This window comes from Salvia hispanica, chromosome 5, assembly GCF_029641045.1.
Source record: "Salvia hispanica isolate PSC_SH4W2 chromosome 5, Shi_PSC_v1, whole genome shotgun sequence".
In the NCBI taxonomy this organism is placed as follows: Eukaryota; Viridiplantae; Streptophyta; class Magnoliopsida; order Lamiales; family Lamiaceae; genus Salvia; species Salvia hispanica.
The window spans coordinates 16,550,714-16,563,400 of NC_142696.1; the positions used below are offsets into that span (position 1 = coordinate 16,550,714).

At 37.7% G+C, this 12,687-nt stretch overlaps 1 protein-coding gene across 1 annotated transcript; it reads left to right on the top strand.

Annotated features, from left to right (window-relative positions):
- Window positions 1-509: 509 nt before the first annotated feature.
- LOC125191154 (clathrin heavy chain 1) lies at window positions 510-12,198 on the top strand. Its single transcript, XM_048088640.2, has 30 exons — window positions 510-801; window positions 1,042-1,246; window positions 2,006-2,094; window positions 2,179-2,257; window positions 2,339-2,466; window positions 4,027-4,125; window positions 4,208-4,316; window positions 4,441-4,520; window positions 4,613-4,840; window positions 4,933-4,998; window positions 5,324-5,440; window positions 5,626-5,823; window positions 5,945-6,061; window positions 6,233-6,292; window positions 6,376-6,462; window positions 6,623-6,706; window positions 6,803-6,937; window positions 7,030-7,092; window positions 7,172-7,276; window positions 7,459-7,571; window positions 7,679-7,931; window positions 8,006-8,142; window positions 8,228-8,506; window positions 8,589-9,591; window positions 9,670-10,155; window positions 10,257-10,427; window positions 10,501-10,686; window positions 10,953-11,075; window positions 11,277-11,387; window positions 11,623-12,198. Exons 1-30 carry the CDS (start codon window positions 757-759, stop codon window positions 11,785-11,787), a joined length of 5,121 nt encoding a protein of 1,706 aa, XP_047944597.1. The 5' UTR covers window positions 510-756; the 3' UTR covers window positions 11,788-12,198.
- The last annotated feature ends 489 nt before the right edge of the window (window positions 12,199-12,687 follow it).

Below are 12,687 nucleotides of genomic sequence, written 5' to 3' on the forward strand. Positions count from 1 at the left end.
GGCGGCGGCGACGACGGGACCTCAGAGCGATGGCGGTGGTGGTGACGGTGATGGCGTTGGCGGTGACGATGCAACGGGTGAAGAAGAATTGGCGGATTATGATGATGACACCGAGTAGTCGGCGATGACGGTGTTTTTTTTAGTTTTTGTTTGAGTGTTTTAAAATAATTTTCGTTGTATAATTTTACCCCGTTCTATAATACAACGAAGATTTTGTTTTCAATTTAGTTTTCATTAAATTATGCATTTTATTTAATTATTATAGTCTAACAATATTTATTGTAGTAAAATTAAAATATAAACAAAATGGAAAAAATAAATGATTATGGCTTGGGCATGTCCACTATAGTGAAAAACATGGACGTTGGTGGCCCGGCCACAATTTTATAGTCTGGCCACACTTTGTGGCTTGACCGGCCAACTATAGTGGACACTCTAGGTCAACTAGTATACCACGTTATAAAGAGTGAACGAGTATAATTGCAGAGAATCTACTGGAGACAATCATCCTTCCCTATCTCCTCTCAGTTTATTTCCCTCTTTATTTCCGACTCAGTAAATTGGCATTTCTAATTCTACCATTTATATACGTACACTTCTGTACTTAGTTTCTGCACTTAGGGGAACCCCTCTCTCTCTAGATCTCCCGTTTCCATTCGGTTGGAGGGTACGAGGGCTTCTCTTTGCTCTGCAGATCTCGAAAACATCTACTCAAATCCGCAGCTTCGATCTCGAACCCTCGATTCTTCTCCAGCCATGGCGGCTGCCAATGCTCCGATCACTATGAAAGAAGCCCTCACGGTAATCCCATTTTCCAATCTTCTCACCGTCTCTTACTTAATTCTACTCATTTTAGCGCCGTGACTGCTAATTTCAAATGTTTTCATTTTCTTCTGAATTTGGTTGATATTTTGCTTGATTTGAAGCTTTGCTAGTTGAGCTGCTGGTGATTGTTCGTTTCGTGTTTAGGCTGTTTCCTGTTTACTTTAGTTTCAGATCTGCCGGGATGAACTTTGACTGTGTTTTATTTGGTGTTTACAGTTGACTAGCTTAGGGATCAATCCGCAGTTCATTACATTCACAAATGTGACGATGGAATCTGATAAGTACATCTGTGTTCGTGAGACTGCTCCACAAAACAGTGTGGTGATTATCGATATGAGCATGCCATCACAGCCGCTGCGGCGGCCCATCACGGCTGATTCAGCACTTATGAATCCAAATTCTAGAATATTGGCATTGAAAGGTGAACGAATTCTACTGACCGCTTCTGATTAATTAAATCGTGTATTTCATTTCTGAAAAGTATCTCTCATGTTGCAAGCTCAGAAAAAGTTGCATTACCGATTGATCTGAACAGTGAGGGCAAGTTCATAAAATAGCTTATTGGACTAGATATGGTCTACAAAAAGAAATTTCTACTATAAAGTCTTATTTTGACTATTCATGTAATCAGATGAGATAAAAAACTGGGAATATTCTAGAGATTGGAAATGAAAAAAGAATGGGTAACATGGAAATGTATTGGACTTAGACTCTTAGAGCCACCAAAGAATAGTATAGACATGCTTGAGGAAACAATGCTGCGAATCTGATTCAGGAAAAATATCCTAGGAATGACAAGGCTGTCATTTGAAGATGTCTCTTTCCTAGTTATGTCTAAGCTTTCAGAAAGCCTTTCTCTTTTGTTTATAAGAAGCTCAGTACAAGCAGATTCAACAGTAAATATAACAAATCTTGGCAGCTTGATTAATGAACAGCAAATTTAAGCTGGTCTGTTCCCTAAGAAGTCTTATTAAAATGATGGTCTGCACGATTGTCGTGGAACAATCACTGCCCCTTTCCCATTGAGAAATATAAGTTTCATTTTAGAAATCATCAGGATTAACATATTGTATTTTGTTACACATTACTGTTGATCAGAAACAATTTACTGAATAAAGGATGACCAACTCTGCTTCCTTTTATTGTGATCTTACTGAAAAGACTAGTTTCCTTGATGAAGCTCAACTTCCTGGAACCACTCAAGATCACCTACAAATATTTAACATTGAGGCAAAAGCAAAGATGAAGTCCCATCAGATGCCTGAGCAGGTATACGTATATGCTTCAGATATGAGCATACAATTGAAGGATTGATCAACAAATGCTGCAGTATTCTAATATGCTTTGTGGCAGGTTGTATTTTGGAAGTGGATAACTCCTAAGATGTTGGGTTTAGTCACGCAGTCCTCAGTTTATCACTGGTCAATTGAAGGTGATAAACCATCACTTTTCCCCCCTTTTTTTACCCTGCACTACCTTCCTTATTGAAATTATTCCATCTTGCTGTGAATAGGTGATTCGGAACCTGTAAAGATGTTCGATAGAACTGCAAATTTAGCAAACAACCAGATAATCAATTATAAATGTGATCCTTCTGAAAAGTGGTTGGTTTTGATTGGTATTGCTCCTGGTTCGCCAGAGGTGCGTTTTAACTGTTTTTTTCTTGGCTCATTTACAATTACAAGATATTAAATATACTAATATTTATGATGCCAATATCGTATGCATAAAAGCTACTCCCTCCGTTCCCTCATAGTCGAGTCATTTTTCCATTTCGGGAAGTTCCTTCATAGTTGAGTCATTTCCATATATAGTAGTAACTTTTTTCTCTTTCTTACTTTACACTCTCTTACTTCATTCACTTTTTACTTTATTCTCTCAACCTTTTTCTCTCTCATTTTTTTATCTATTTATTTAACACACTCAACATTCCATTCTTAAACTCCATGTCGAAATGTTTTGCCTCAACTATGAGGGAACGGAGGGAGTCTAAGTGGTATTAAAATGGTTTCATCAATTAACTATTTCTCTGTGGCCTTTTGCCATAATATTTAGAATAACTGTAACTGTTATGTAAACTTGTATGTTTTAATATCTCTAAATCTAGTACTCCCTCCGTCCCCCAAAATTTGTCGCCATTTGACTCGGCACGGGTTTTAAGAAATGTAATAGAAAGTGGGTTGAAAAAGTTGGTGGCAAGTGGGTCCTACTTTTATATATTAGTTTTAAAATAAATGTGAGGGGGAATGAGTTAGTGGAATATGGGGTCCACTACCAAAAATGGTTAAAATGAAAGGTGACAAATTTTTAGGGACGGACGAAAAAGGGAATAAATGACAAATTTTCAGGGACGGAGGGAGTATCATTTTTATGAATAATTATTCAAAGTGAGCATGGTATGTATTGCATAGCGTAGCGTCAGAATTGTTTGCCAATTTTCTAATGCTTTATTTGAATATGCTGATTGATAGAACATAATAGAGTTTGTACGTACCACAGTACCCTGCCTGTAATATTCTCAAGTACGAGCCACTGCATTTTCTGTTGATATATAATACTCCCTTTGCCCATTAGAGGCGAGTGGTATTCATTTTTGGGCTGTCCCGCTCCCATTGAGTCATTTCCCTTTATGCAAAAATTTAACACACTTAATCTCTCTCTCTTACTTTAGTCTCTCTTCAACAGTTCAACTATTTATTTATTCTCTCTTCAGATAACACTTAGCACTTTATTCTCTCCCGTACTTTAATTAAACTCCACTTAACTCACTAAACATTTATTCCTTAATCTTCAATTAAACTATTCCGGAATGAGGCAATAAGCACACTACTGGTCTATTGTGCCTTATGAAAGTTCTGATATGCAAATGTATCTAAGTCTATTATGACTTAAGGAAGTTCTTACATGCAAATGTATTGAGTTACTTTTATGTGCTGATGTATAGTGCGCAATAGTCAATTTATGGCTGAATAAACCTTTTCAGTGGATTCAATATTTTTATCTAATGTTTGTGCAATGTATCTATTAAATGACATTGCAACACTGGAAGCACTTGCGTTCTTTCCAGCCAAAGTTTGATATACTGATTTTCTGATTTTGTGCCATGAATATATTTTTTAGCATCTGTAACTGTAGTATAGCAATGCACGTCTTTTTCATTTTACTTCCCATAATCTTACTAAGATGAAATACATTCTTCAGCGGCCTCAATTGGTCAAAGGAAATATGCAGCTGTTTTCCGTGGATCAGCAAAGAAGTCAAGCTCTTGAAGCTCATGCTGCATCATTTGCTTCTTTCAAAGTATGTGTTCCTTCTCCAGGTGTGATACTCTTATGCTGCTTCTGTCTTCAATATCTTACTTCTTACATTGGCTCTTGAGCAGGTAGCTGGGAATGATAAGGATTCCATCCTTATTTCTTTTGCCTCAAAAAGCTCTAATGCGGTTCAGGTGACATCGAAGTTGCATGTTATTGAGCTTGGTGCTCAGCCAGGTGAATACATATTTCATAATTCTTTTCTTGTATATATTGAAAACCTGTGTAGGATACAATAGGCCTAGCAGTCTCTTACAGGCTTCATTTGTGGTATTTGCTTAATTAAACTTTGCATGTGTAGGAAAACCATCTTTTACTAAAAAACAAGCAGATCTGTTCTTCCCTCCAGACTTTGCTGATGATTTTCCAGTAGCCATGCAGGTATTTTGTCTTCTTGGGTTCACTTTTACGTTTGTTTTGTGCATCTATTCTTCATGTCTCATACTGCTCCTATGTTTTTTTTGTTTACCCAGATATCAAATAAGTATGGCCTCATATATGTGATTACGAAGCTCGGATTACTCTTTGTATATGATCTAGAAACTGCCACAGCAGTATACAGAAATCGAATTAGTCCGGATCCCATTTTTCTGACATCAGAAGCTTCATCTATTGGAGGTTTTTATGCGATTAACAGGCGAGGGCAGGTGTTACTTGCTACAGTAAATGAAGCAACTATTGTACCTTTTGTCAGTGGCCAGGTATGTTTGTTGACTTTTTGGGGGTTTTTTTTTTTTTTTTCTTTTTTCTTTTTTTTTCACTGAACCCATTCAATCTTCAACAATTGTTGCAGTTAAACAATCTGGAGCTTGCCGTCAATCTTGCTAAAAGAGGAAACCTCCCTGGCGCTGAGAATTTGGTAAGTCGGTCTTGGCTGCAGATGTCCTTTACACATAGTGGAAGAATCTTGTTAGTAAATGTTTAATCGTTACTGTTAATTACAGCTATAGTAAACACGTGATCACTTTTCTCTTACCTTTTTTGTTAGTAAAGGAACAAGCATGTATAATGATTTCATTCTCACTGTATGAAATGCATGTCACTTCTGGGGTATTTTGGTGGTGATGATGATTTACATCATACCATTTGAAAAGTGCTTAATTTATTAGACTTTTAGTGGTCTCTGGTTTTAGTGCAAGGACACTGATAACACATTGTACCTGTTATCATAAAAAATACTTTAGGTTGTCCAGCGGTTCCAAGAATTATTTGCTCAGACCAAGTATAAGGAAGCTGCAGAGCTGGCTGCCGAATCCCCCCAAGGCATCCTCCGGACACCTGAAACTGTCTCCAAATTTCAGGTATCTCTTGACTTTTCAGTATTAGATATCTTTATCAGCGACATATATGTGGCCAGTGAGGGTATAATTTCACATACCATCAATCTCCACTAGTAATTATATTAGCACTGATCTGTAATGAAAACTTGCCTGTTTTCTGTTGTGTGGTGATAATTTATTAGCATAATATTTTTTCATATATTCAGAGTGTTCCTGTTCAAGCTGGGCAGACACCGCCATTGCTGCAGTATTTTGGAACTCTGTTGACTAAAGGAAAGCTTAATGCATTTGAGTCTCTTGAGTTATCTCGTCTTGTTGTCAACCAAAACAAAAAGAATTTATTAGAGAACTGGTTGGCTGAAGACAAACTGGAGTGTAGTGAGGAACTGGGAGACCTTGTAAAGGTTAGATCTAACCTAAGTTTGAAACATTAGCTTCCTTCGTATATTAATTCTCAGCATTCTATCTGAGATCCCACATTCGGTTGCATTGTATGAACTTGTTTCTTCCTTGTCTGTTTTGTAGACGGTTGACAATGACCTTGCCCTGAAGATATTTATCAAAGCTAGAGTTACACCAAAAGTTGTTGCAGCATTTGCTGAGCGTCAGGAGTTTGACAAAATATTGATATACTCAAAGCAGGTAATGTGCATGATCATGTTGGTATATGAATATTATACCCCTATCGTATATCTTACCCTGGATTATAGTGATGTTTGTTGTGGTGTTTTTGTTTCATTTTTGTCATTATACTTCTGATGTTATATAATTTAAGGGATTATTAAATGAAAATATATATTTGTCGTGGAACAGGTTGGCTATACTCCTGATTACCTGTTCCTTCTGCAAACAATTCTCCGGTCTAATCCTCAGGTACTTTTGGATCTTAGTAATTAGCATATCAAACTCATCTTTCTAACTATGAAGTTGTAATGATTTCTTTTTCCTGTGTGAAGGGAGCTGTTAATTTTGCCCTTATGATGTCTCAAATGGAAGGAGGATGCCCTGTTGATTACAACACCATTACCGATCTATTTCTTCAGGTTTGAGTTCTGTTCTCATCTTGTCTGATAAAATCTGTATTTTAACAGTCACGACTTCTCGGTTAGTGTTTTTCATGTTTTACGTTTATAATTCTTTATAACATGTCAAAAGTTTGAGGCAGCTGATTGAGCTTCTTTCTTCATTAACTATTTTCTTCAGCGGAATATGATTCGTGAAGCAACTGCGTTTCTGTTGGATGTCCTGAAACCAAATCTACCAGAGCATGCACACCTGCAAACTAAGGTCAATTATTACTCTTTTAATCCTCTGTGGAGCTATTGTCATTCATGATCACCTTGACAGATGCAATCATGATTTCCTATATTCTATTCATTTCAGGTCCTCGAAATCAATCTTGTGACTTTTCCCAATGTGGCTGATGCTATATTAGCGAATGGGATGTTTAGTCATTATGACAGACCACGCGTTGCACAACTCTGTGAGAAAGCAGGGCTATACGTGCGAGCACTTCAGGTAAAATATCTTCATATTACTGTGGAATGTGGATTTGCATCTTCATGTTCATTTTTCCAAAATTTTGATCAAACATTATTATGTGTCTGCAGCATTATTCGGAGCTGCCTGATATTAAGCGTGTCATTGTTAATACTCATGCGATTGAGCCACAGGTTATGAAATTGAATACCTGCTTATATATATCTCATTCCCTAAATGGGTATTCTATGCTTAATAATGTATGCTTTTCAGGCACTTGTGGAATTCTTCGGCACTCTTTCCAAAGAATGGGCACTAGAGTGCATGAAAGATCTTCTACTTGTCAATTTAAGAGGAAACCTTCAGATTATTGTCCAGGTATGAATGTTAGCTTTATAGTTAAGTATTTATAATAAGAGTATGGTGTCCAAGAATTCTTTTGCTTACAAGTTACATGTCTAGATATTATTTTGAACACCATTCTATTGGAAATTGTGGGATTCAGAATAAATCTCCTTGTTTGCTGGTTTTCTGGATCTGATTATTCATTGTTTATGTAGACTGCTAAAGAGTACTGTGAACAATTGGGAGTTGAAGCATGCATAAGGCTATTTGAGCAGTTCAAGTCCTATGAAGGATTATATTTCTTCTTGGGGTCGTACTTGAGCTCCAGGTAATATTTTGGTAGCCATTTCATGCACATTACAAAGGAATGGTCTCTATCCATGGTACCGAATTGCTTGTTATTGTGATAAACTGCTAATTATTCATCTCTGGCAGTGAGGATCCTGACATTCATTTCAAGTACATTGAAGCAGCTGCCAAGACTGGACAGATTAAAGAGGTCGAGCGTGTTACAAGAGAATCAAATTTCTATGATCCTGAAAAGGCTAAGAACTTTCTAATGGAAGCAAAACTTCCTGATGCTCGGCCGCTTATCAATGTGTGTGACCGCTTTGGTTTTGTTCCTGACCTCACACATTACTTGTACACCAACAACATGCTCCGTTACATTGAAGGATATGTGCAGAAGGTATTTTTTTCATCAATGTTTTTTACCACTATGAAAAATCCATTTTTCGTGAACTAATTGTTCTCTTGTGATAGGTTAATCCAGGAAATGCTCCACTAGTTGTTGGACAGCTCCTAGATGATGAGTGCCCTGAAGATTTCATTAAAGGCCTGATTTTATCTGTCCGTTCGCTGCTTCCAGTTGAGCCTCTGGTGGAAGAGTGTGAAAAAAGGTATCTTGTATGGTTTCATGTGTTCTCTTAAAGGATTCTTGTTTTGTTGAATTGTTATGAATTATGTGTGGTGTGTGGGGTGCAGGAACCGACTTCGCCTGCTTACTCAATTTTTGGAGCATCTTGTAAGTGAAGGAAGCCAAGATGTGCATGTCCACAACGCTCTGGGTAAAATCATTATTGATAGCAACAACAATCCAGAGCACTTTCTCACAACAAACCCGTACTATGATTCACGTGTTGTGGGTAAATACTGTGAGAAGCGTGCTCCCACCCTTGCTGTTGTCGCATACCGGAGGGGACAATGCGATGATGAACTTATTAATGTGACTAATAAGAATTCATTGTTCAAGCTGCAGGCCAGGTTTTTTATTAGTGTAGATTTAGTGCCATATATTTAGTTTCAAATATTATGTAGTATATGATCCTTAATTTTATAACTGTAGGTATGTAGTTGAGAGGATGGATGGTGATCTCTGGGCCAAAGTTCTTGATCCAGAAAATGAATTTAGAAGGCTGCTCATTGACCAAGTTGTATCCACTGCTTTGCCAGAAAGCAAAAGCCCCGAGCAAGTGTCTGCAGCTGTTAAAGCGTTTATGACTGCGGATCTTCCTCATGAGCTAATTGAATTGCTTGAAAAGATTGTGCTTCAGAACTCAGCTTTCAGTGGGAACTTCAACTTGCAAAACTTACTTATCTTGACTGCAATCAAGGCTGATCCATCTAGGGTTATGGACTATGTCAATAGACTCGATAACTTTGATGGCCCGGCTGTTGGAGAGGTTGCTGTGGATGCTCAATTGTATGAAGAAGCCTATGCCATTTTCAAGAAATTTAATTTGAATGTCCAGGCTGTAAATGTGTTGTTGGATAATATTCGAGACATCAACCGTGCTGTTGAATTTGCTTACCGTGTTGAAGAAGATGCTGTCTGGAGTCAAGTGGCTAAAGCTCAACTAAGGGATGGGCTAGTGGGTGATGCAATAGAATCATTTATTCGTGCTGATGATGCAACTCAATTTTTGGAAGTCATCCGAGCTTCAGAAGATGCAGATGTTTATCATGACCTTGTGAAGTATCTTCTCATGGTTAGACAGAAAGCAAAGGAGCCTAAAGTAGACAGTGAGCTTATTTATGCTTATGCCAAAATTGATAGGCTGGGTGAAATTGAAGAATTTATTCTTATGCCTAATGTGGCTAATCTGCCAAATGTTGGTGATCGCTTATACGATGAAGCTCTATATGAGGCTGCAAAAATTATTTTTGCTTTCATATCCAATTGGGGCAAATTGGCAAGTACTTTAGTGAAATTGAAGCAATTCCAAGGTGCTGTTGATGCTGCGCGGAAAGCTAATAGCGCAAAGACATGGAAGGAAATATGCTTTGCCTGTGTTGATGCTGAGGAGTTCCGCTTGGCTCAAATTTGTGGCCTCAACATTATAGTACAGGTAACTGAATGCAGTGCACTTGTTATATAACTTCTTTTAGTTTCATAATCAGTCTCATAATTTTTGTGGCTTTTGTAGGTTGATGACCTTGAAGAAGTTAGTGAGTATTATCAGAATAGAGGATGCTTTAATGAGCTCATATCACTTATGGAGAGTGGTCTAGGATTGGAACGTGCACACATGGGCATCTTTACAGAGCTGGGTGTCCTTTACGCTAGATATCGCCATGAGAAACTCATGGAACACATAAAATTGTTTTCTACTCGTCTCAATATCCCCAAACTGATTCGAGCATGTGATGAACAGCAGCACTGGCTAGAATTAACTTACTTATATGTTCAGTACGATGAGTTTGATAATGCAGCGACAACTGTGATGAATCATTCTCCAGAAGCTTGGGATCACATGCAATTCAAAGATATTATTGTCAAAGTTGCCAATGTGGAGCTATATTACAAAGCTGTGCACTTTTACTTGCAAGAGCACCCTGATCTCATCAATGATGTTCTCAATGTGCTTGCTCTTCGTGTCGATCATACCCGAGTTGTGGACATAATGAGAAAGGTAGAGATTTATTTTGGATATCTTCCTTCTATCTCATTGCACATATTTGTGATTATTGTAGTTTTTACCTGTTTCTGATTACATTTTCTGATGTTTTTTAGGCGGGTCATCTGCGTCTTGTTAAGCCATACATGGTAGCTGTTCAAAGCAATAATGTGTCTGCCGTCAATGAAGCTCTCAACGAGATCTATGTTGAAGAAGAAGATTATGAGAGGCTACGTGAATCAATTGACTTGCATGATAACTTTGATCAGATCGGACTTGCTCAAAAGGTGATTGTGTTGACTTCCACATCATAATTATTGGCTTTTCTATATTTATATTTATACATTCTTTACCTGGCAGATTGAGAAACATGAGCTTCTTGAAATGAGACGAGTTGCTGCATACATTTACAAGAAGGCAGGGAGGTGGAAGCAATCAATTGCTTTGTCAAAAAAAGACAACCTTTACAAAGATGCAATGGAGACTGCTTCACAATCTGGTGATCGTGAACTTGCAGAGGAGTTGCTTGTTTATTTCATTGAACAGGTAGAATTGATCATTCTATCTGCACGATTTATTTTTCTACCTCTAAGTGTGTCAATAATGTGTCTGTGTTTTGTAATATAAATCTTGTAAATGTTCGTGTTATACACATGGTTATCAATATCTTGTCCTTGCGTTTATGATGATGTCCTGCCCTATTCATATTGTAACAGACTTGGTTCCCTTTAACTTGTAGAAGATTCTGCAATTTCCTCAAGAGCTCAATTGGTCAAAATTTGAATATCTAATGTTTGTTGTTGTTTTTGTAGGGTAAGAAGGAGTGTTTCGCTTCGTGCCTCTTTGTTTGCTACGATTTAATCCGCCCAGATGTTGCACTGGAACTAGCCTGGATGAATAACATGATTGATTTTGCATTCCCGTACCTTTTACAGGTAAATCACTCCCCTTGTCCTCCTGGTTGTTTGTGCATGCCTTTAGGGGCATGTATCCTGTACAAAAGTTGGGATCTTCTTAGGAAGTTATAGAATGTTGATTGAGAACTGCACCCGTACAGAACCTTAAGGTTTACGTTTTCTTTTTATCAGTGATGTGTTTGATTATAAAGGATGTACTTTCTTCATCTTCTTGTGCAGTTTATCCGGGAATACAGTGGCAAAGTTGATGAATTAGTTAAAGACAAGATTGAGGCTATGAAAGAAGAGAAAGCTAAAAAGGAAGAAGAGAAAGATGTTGTCCTGCAACAGGTATTATCTCTTATCTGAAACCAGAATCAGGCATCGTCTAAATGTTTCAAGCTGCAGGAATAACCTTTTTGAAATGCAAATCAATTGTACTTTTCATTGATTATAATGGATGTTAAGACATTGCATCTTCCATTTCCTTTTTCCGAAAAAGGAAAAAGGAAGTCTCATTTTATAATCTGACGTTAAACTACAAATTCTATGCCATGTCACTGATTTGCTCGGTCAATTGCTGCAGAATATGTATGCACAACTACTTCCTCTTGCTTTGCCGGCCCCTCCCATGCCAGGCATGGGAGGTACTGGAATGGGAGGGGGGTTCGCTGCCCCTCCCCCACCCATGGGTGGTATGGGCATGCCTCCAATGCCCCCATTTGGCATGCCACAAATGGGATCCTACTGATGTGTTGATTGTTCATAGCTGGACGTTTCAGTTAATTGGAATGGCATCCATGGCGGGGATGTCGTGTTTTCATTAGCTATCGAGTTATTTTCTCATAGCAATCGAACACTGATGGATCAGACAACAGAGGCTGAGGTTTACTCCAAGGGGAAAGTGAATTGATTTGAAGCTGAGGCCTAGTCGAAAAAATTCTTTTGATTTGGTGTTTTGTCTTCGATAGTGTGGATATATTTTTATATATACATATATTTCTTTGTAATATTCTTTGTTAACTGAGGCAATTTTTTTGCAGCTTTAGGCAAAAGCTGAGGATAATGTGTACTTTATACTACAAGCAAGTGTTCAGGAACGTGACATTTTGTACTGAATGTTCAATTTCCTTTTTTGTGGTTTAGATTCGAAATTTGTAAATTCACTCTATTGTGGCTGGCTGGTTGCTCTTCCTTTGCGGCCTATGTCGTCGAGGTAGTGTAATGTGGCTAAACTTCGTTTTTCCTTTTCGATTCATACATTTTTTGGAAATTTTAGTGTGTGGAAAAAAATTTATACTCCCTGTTTATCTTTGTAACGGTTGTCCTGCTGCTAGTTTCTTCCCACGAGTCTCTTACAATAATTTTGAGACCGAAAAACTCTGGATTGTTAACCATTTGCTTAATTTGTCTTTATATTGGCCATTATGAGATTATTAGACTCTAGAAGAAACTCTCATGTCCGGCTCTGTAGTAGAGATGGAATTCCGAAACAACCATCAACTATAACCCCAAAAGGACTAGATTCTGTAAACAACACAGAAGAAGAATGAAGGGGTTTTCCATCTTGCAGATAAGACATAACTTGTCTATGCAAAATTTTGAAATTAATATCTTCTATATTTCCATGCCTTTCGGTTACTTTATCGCC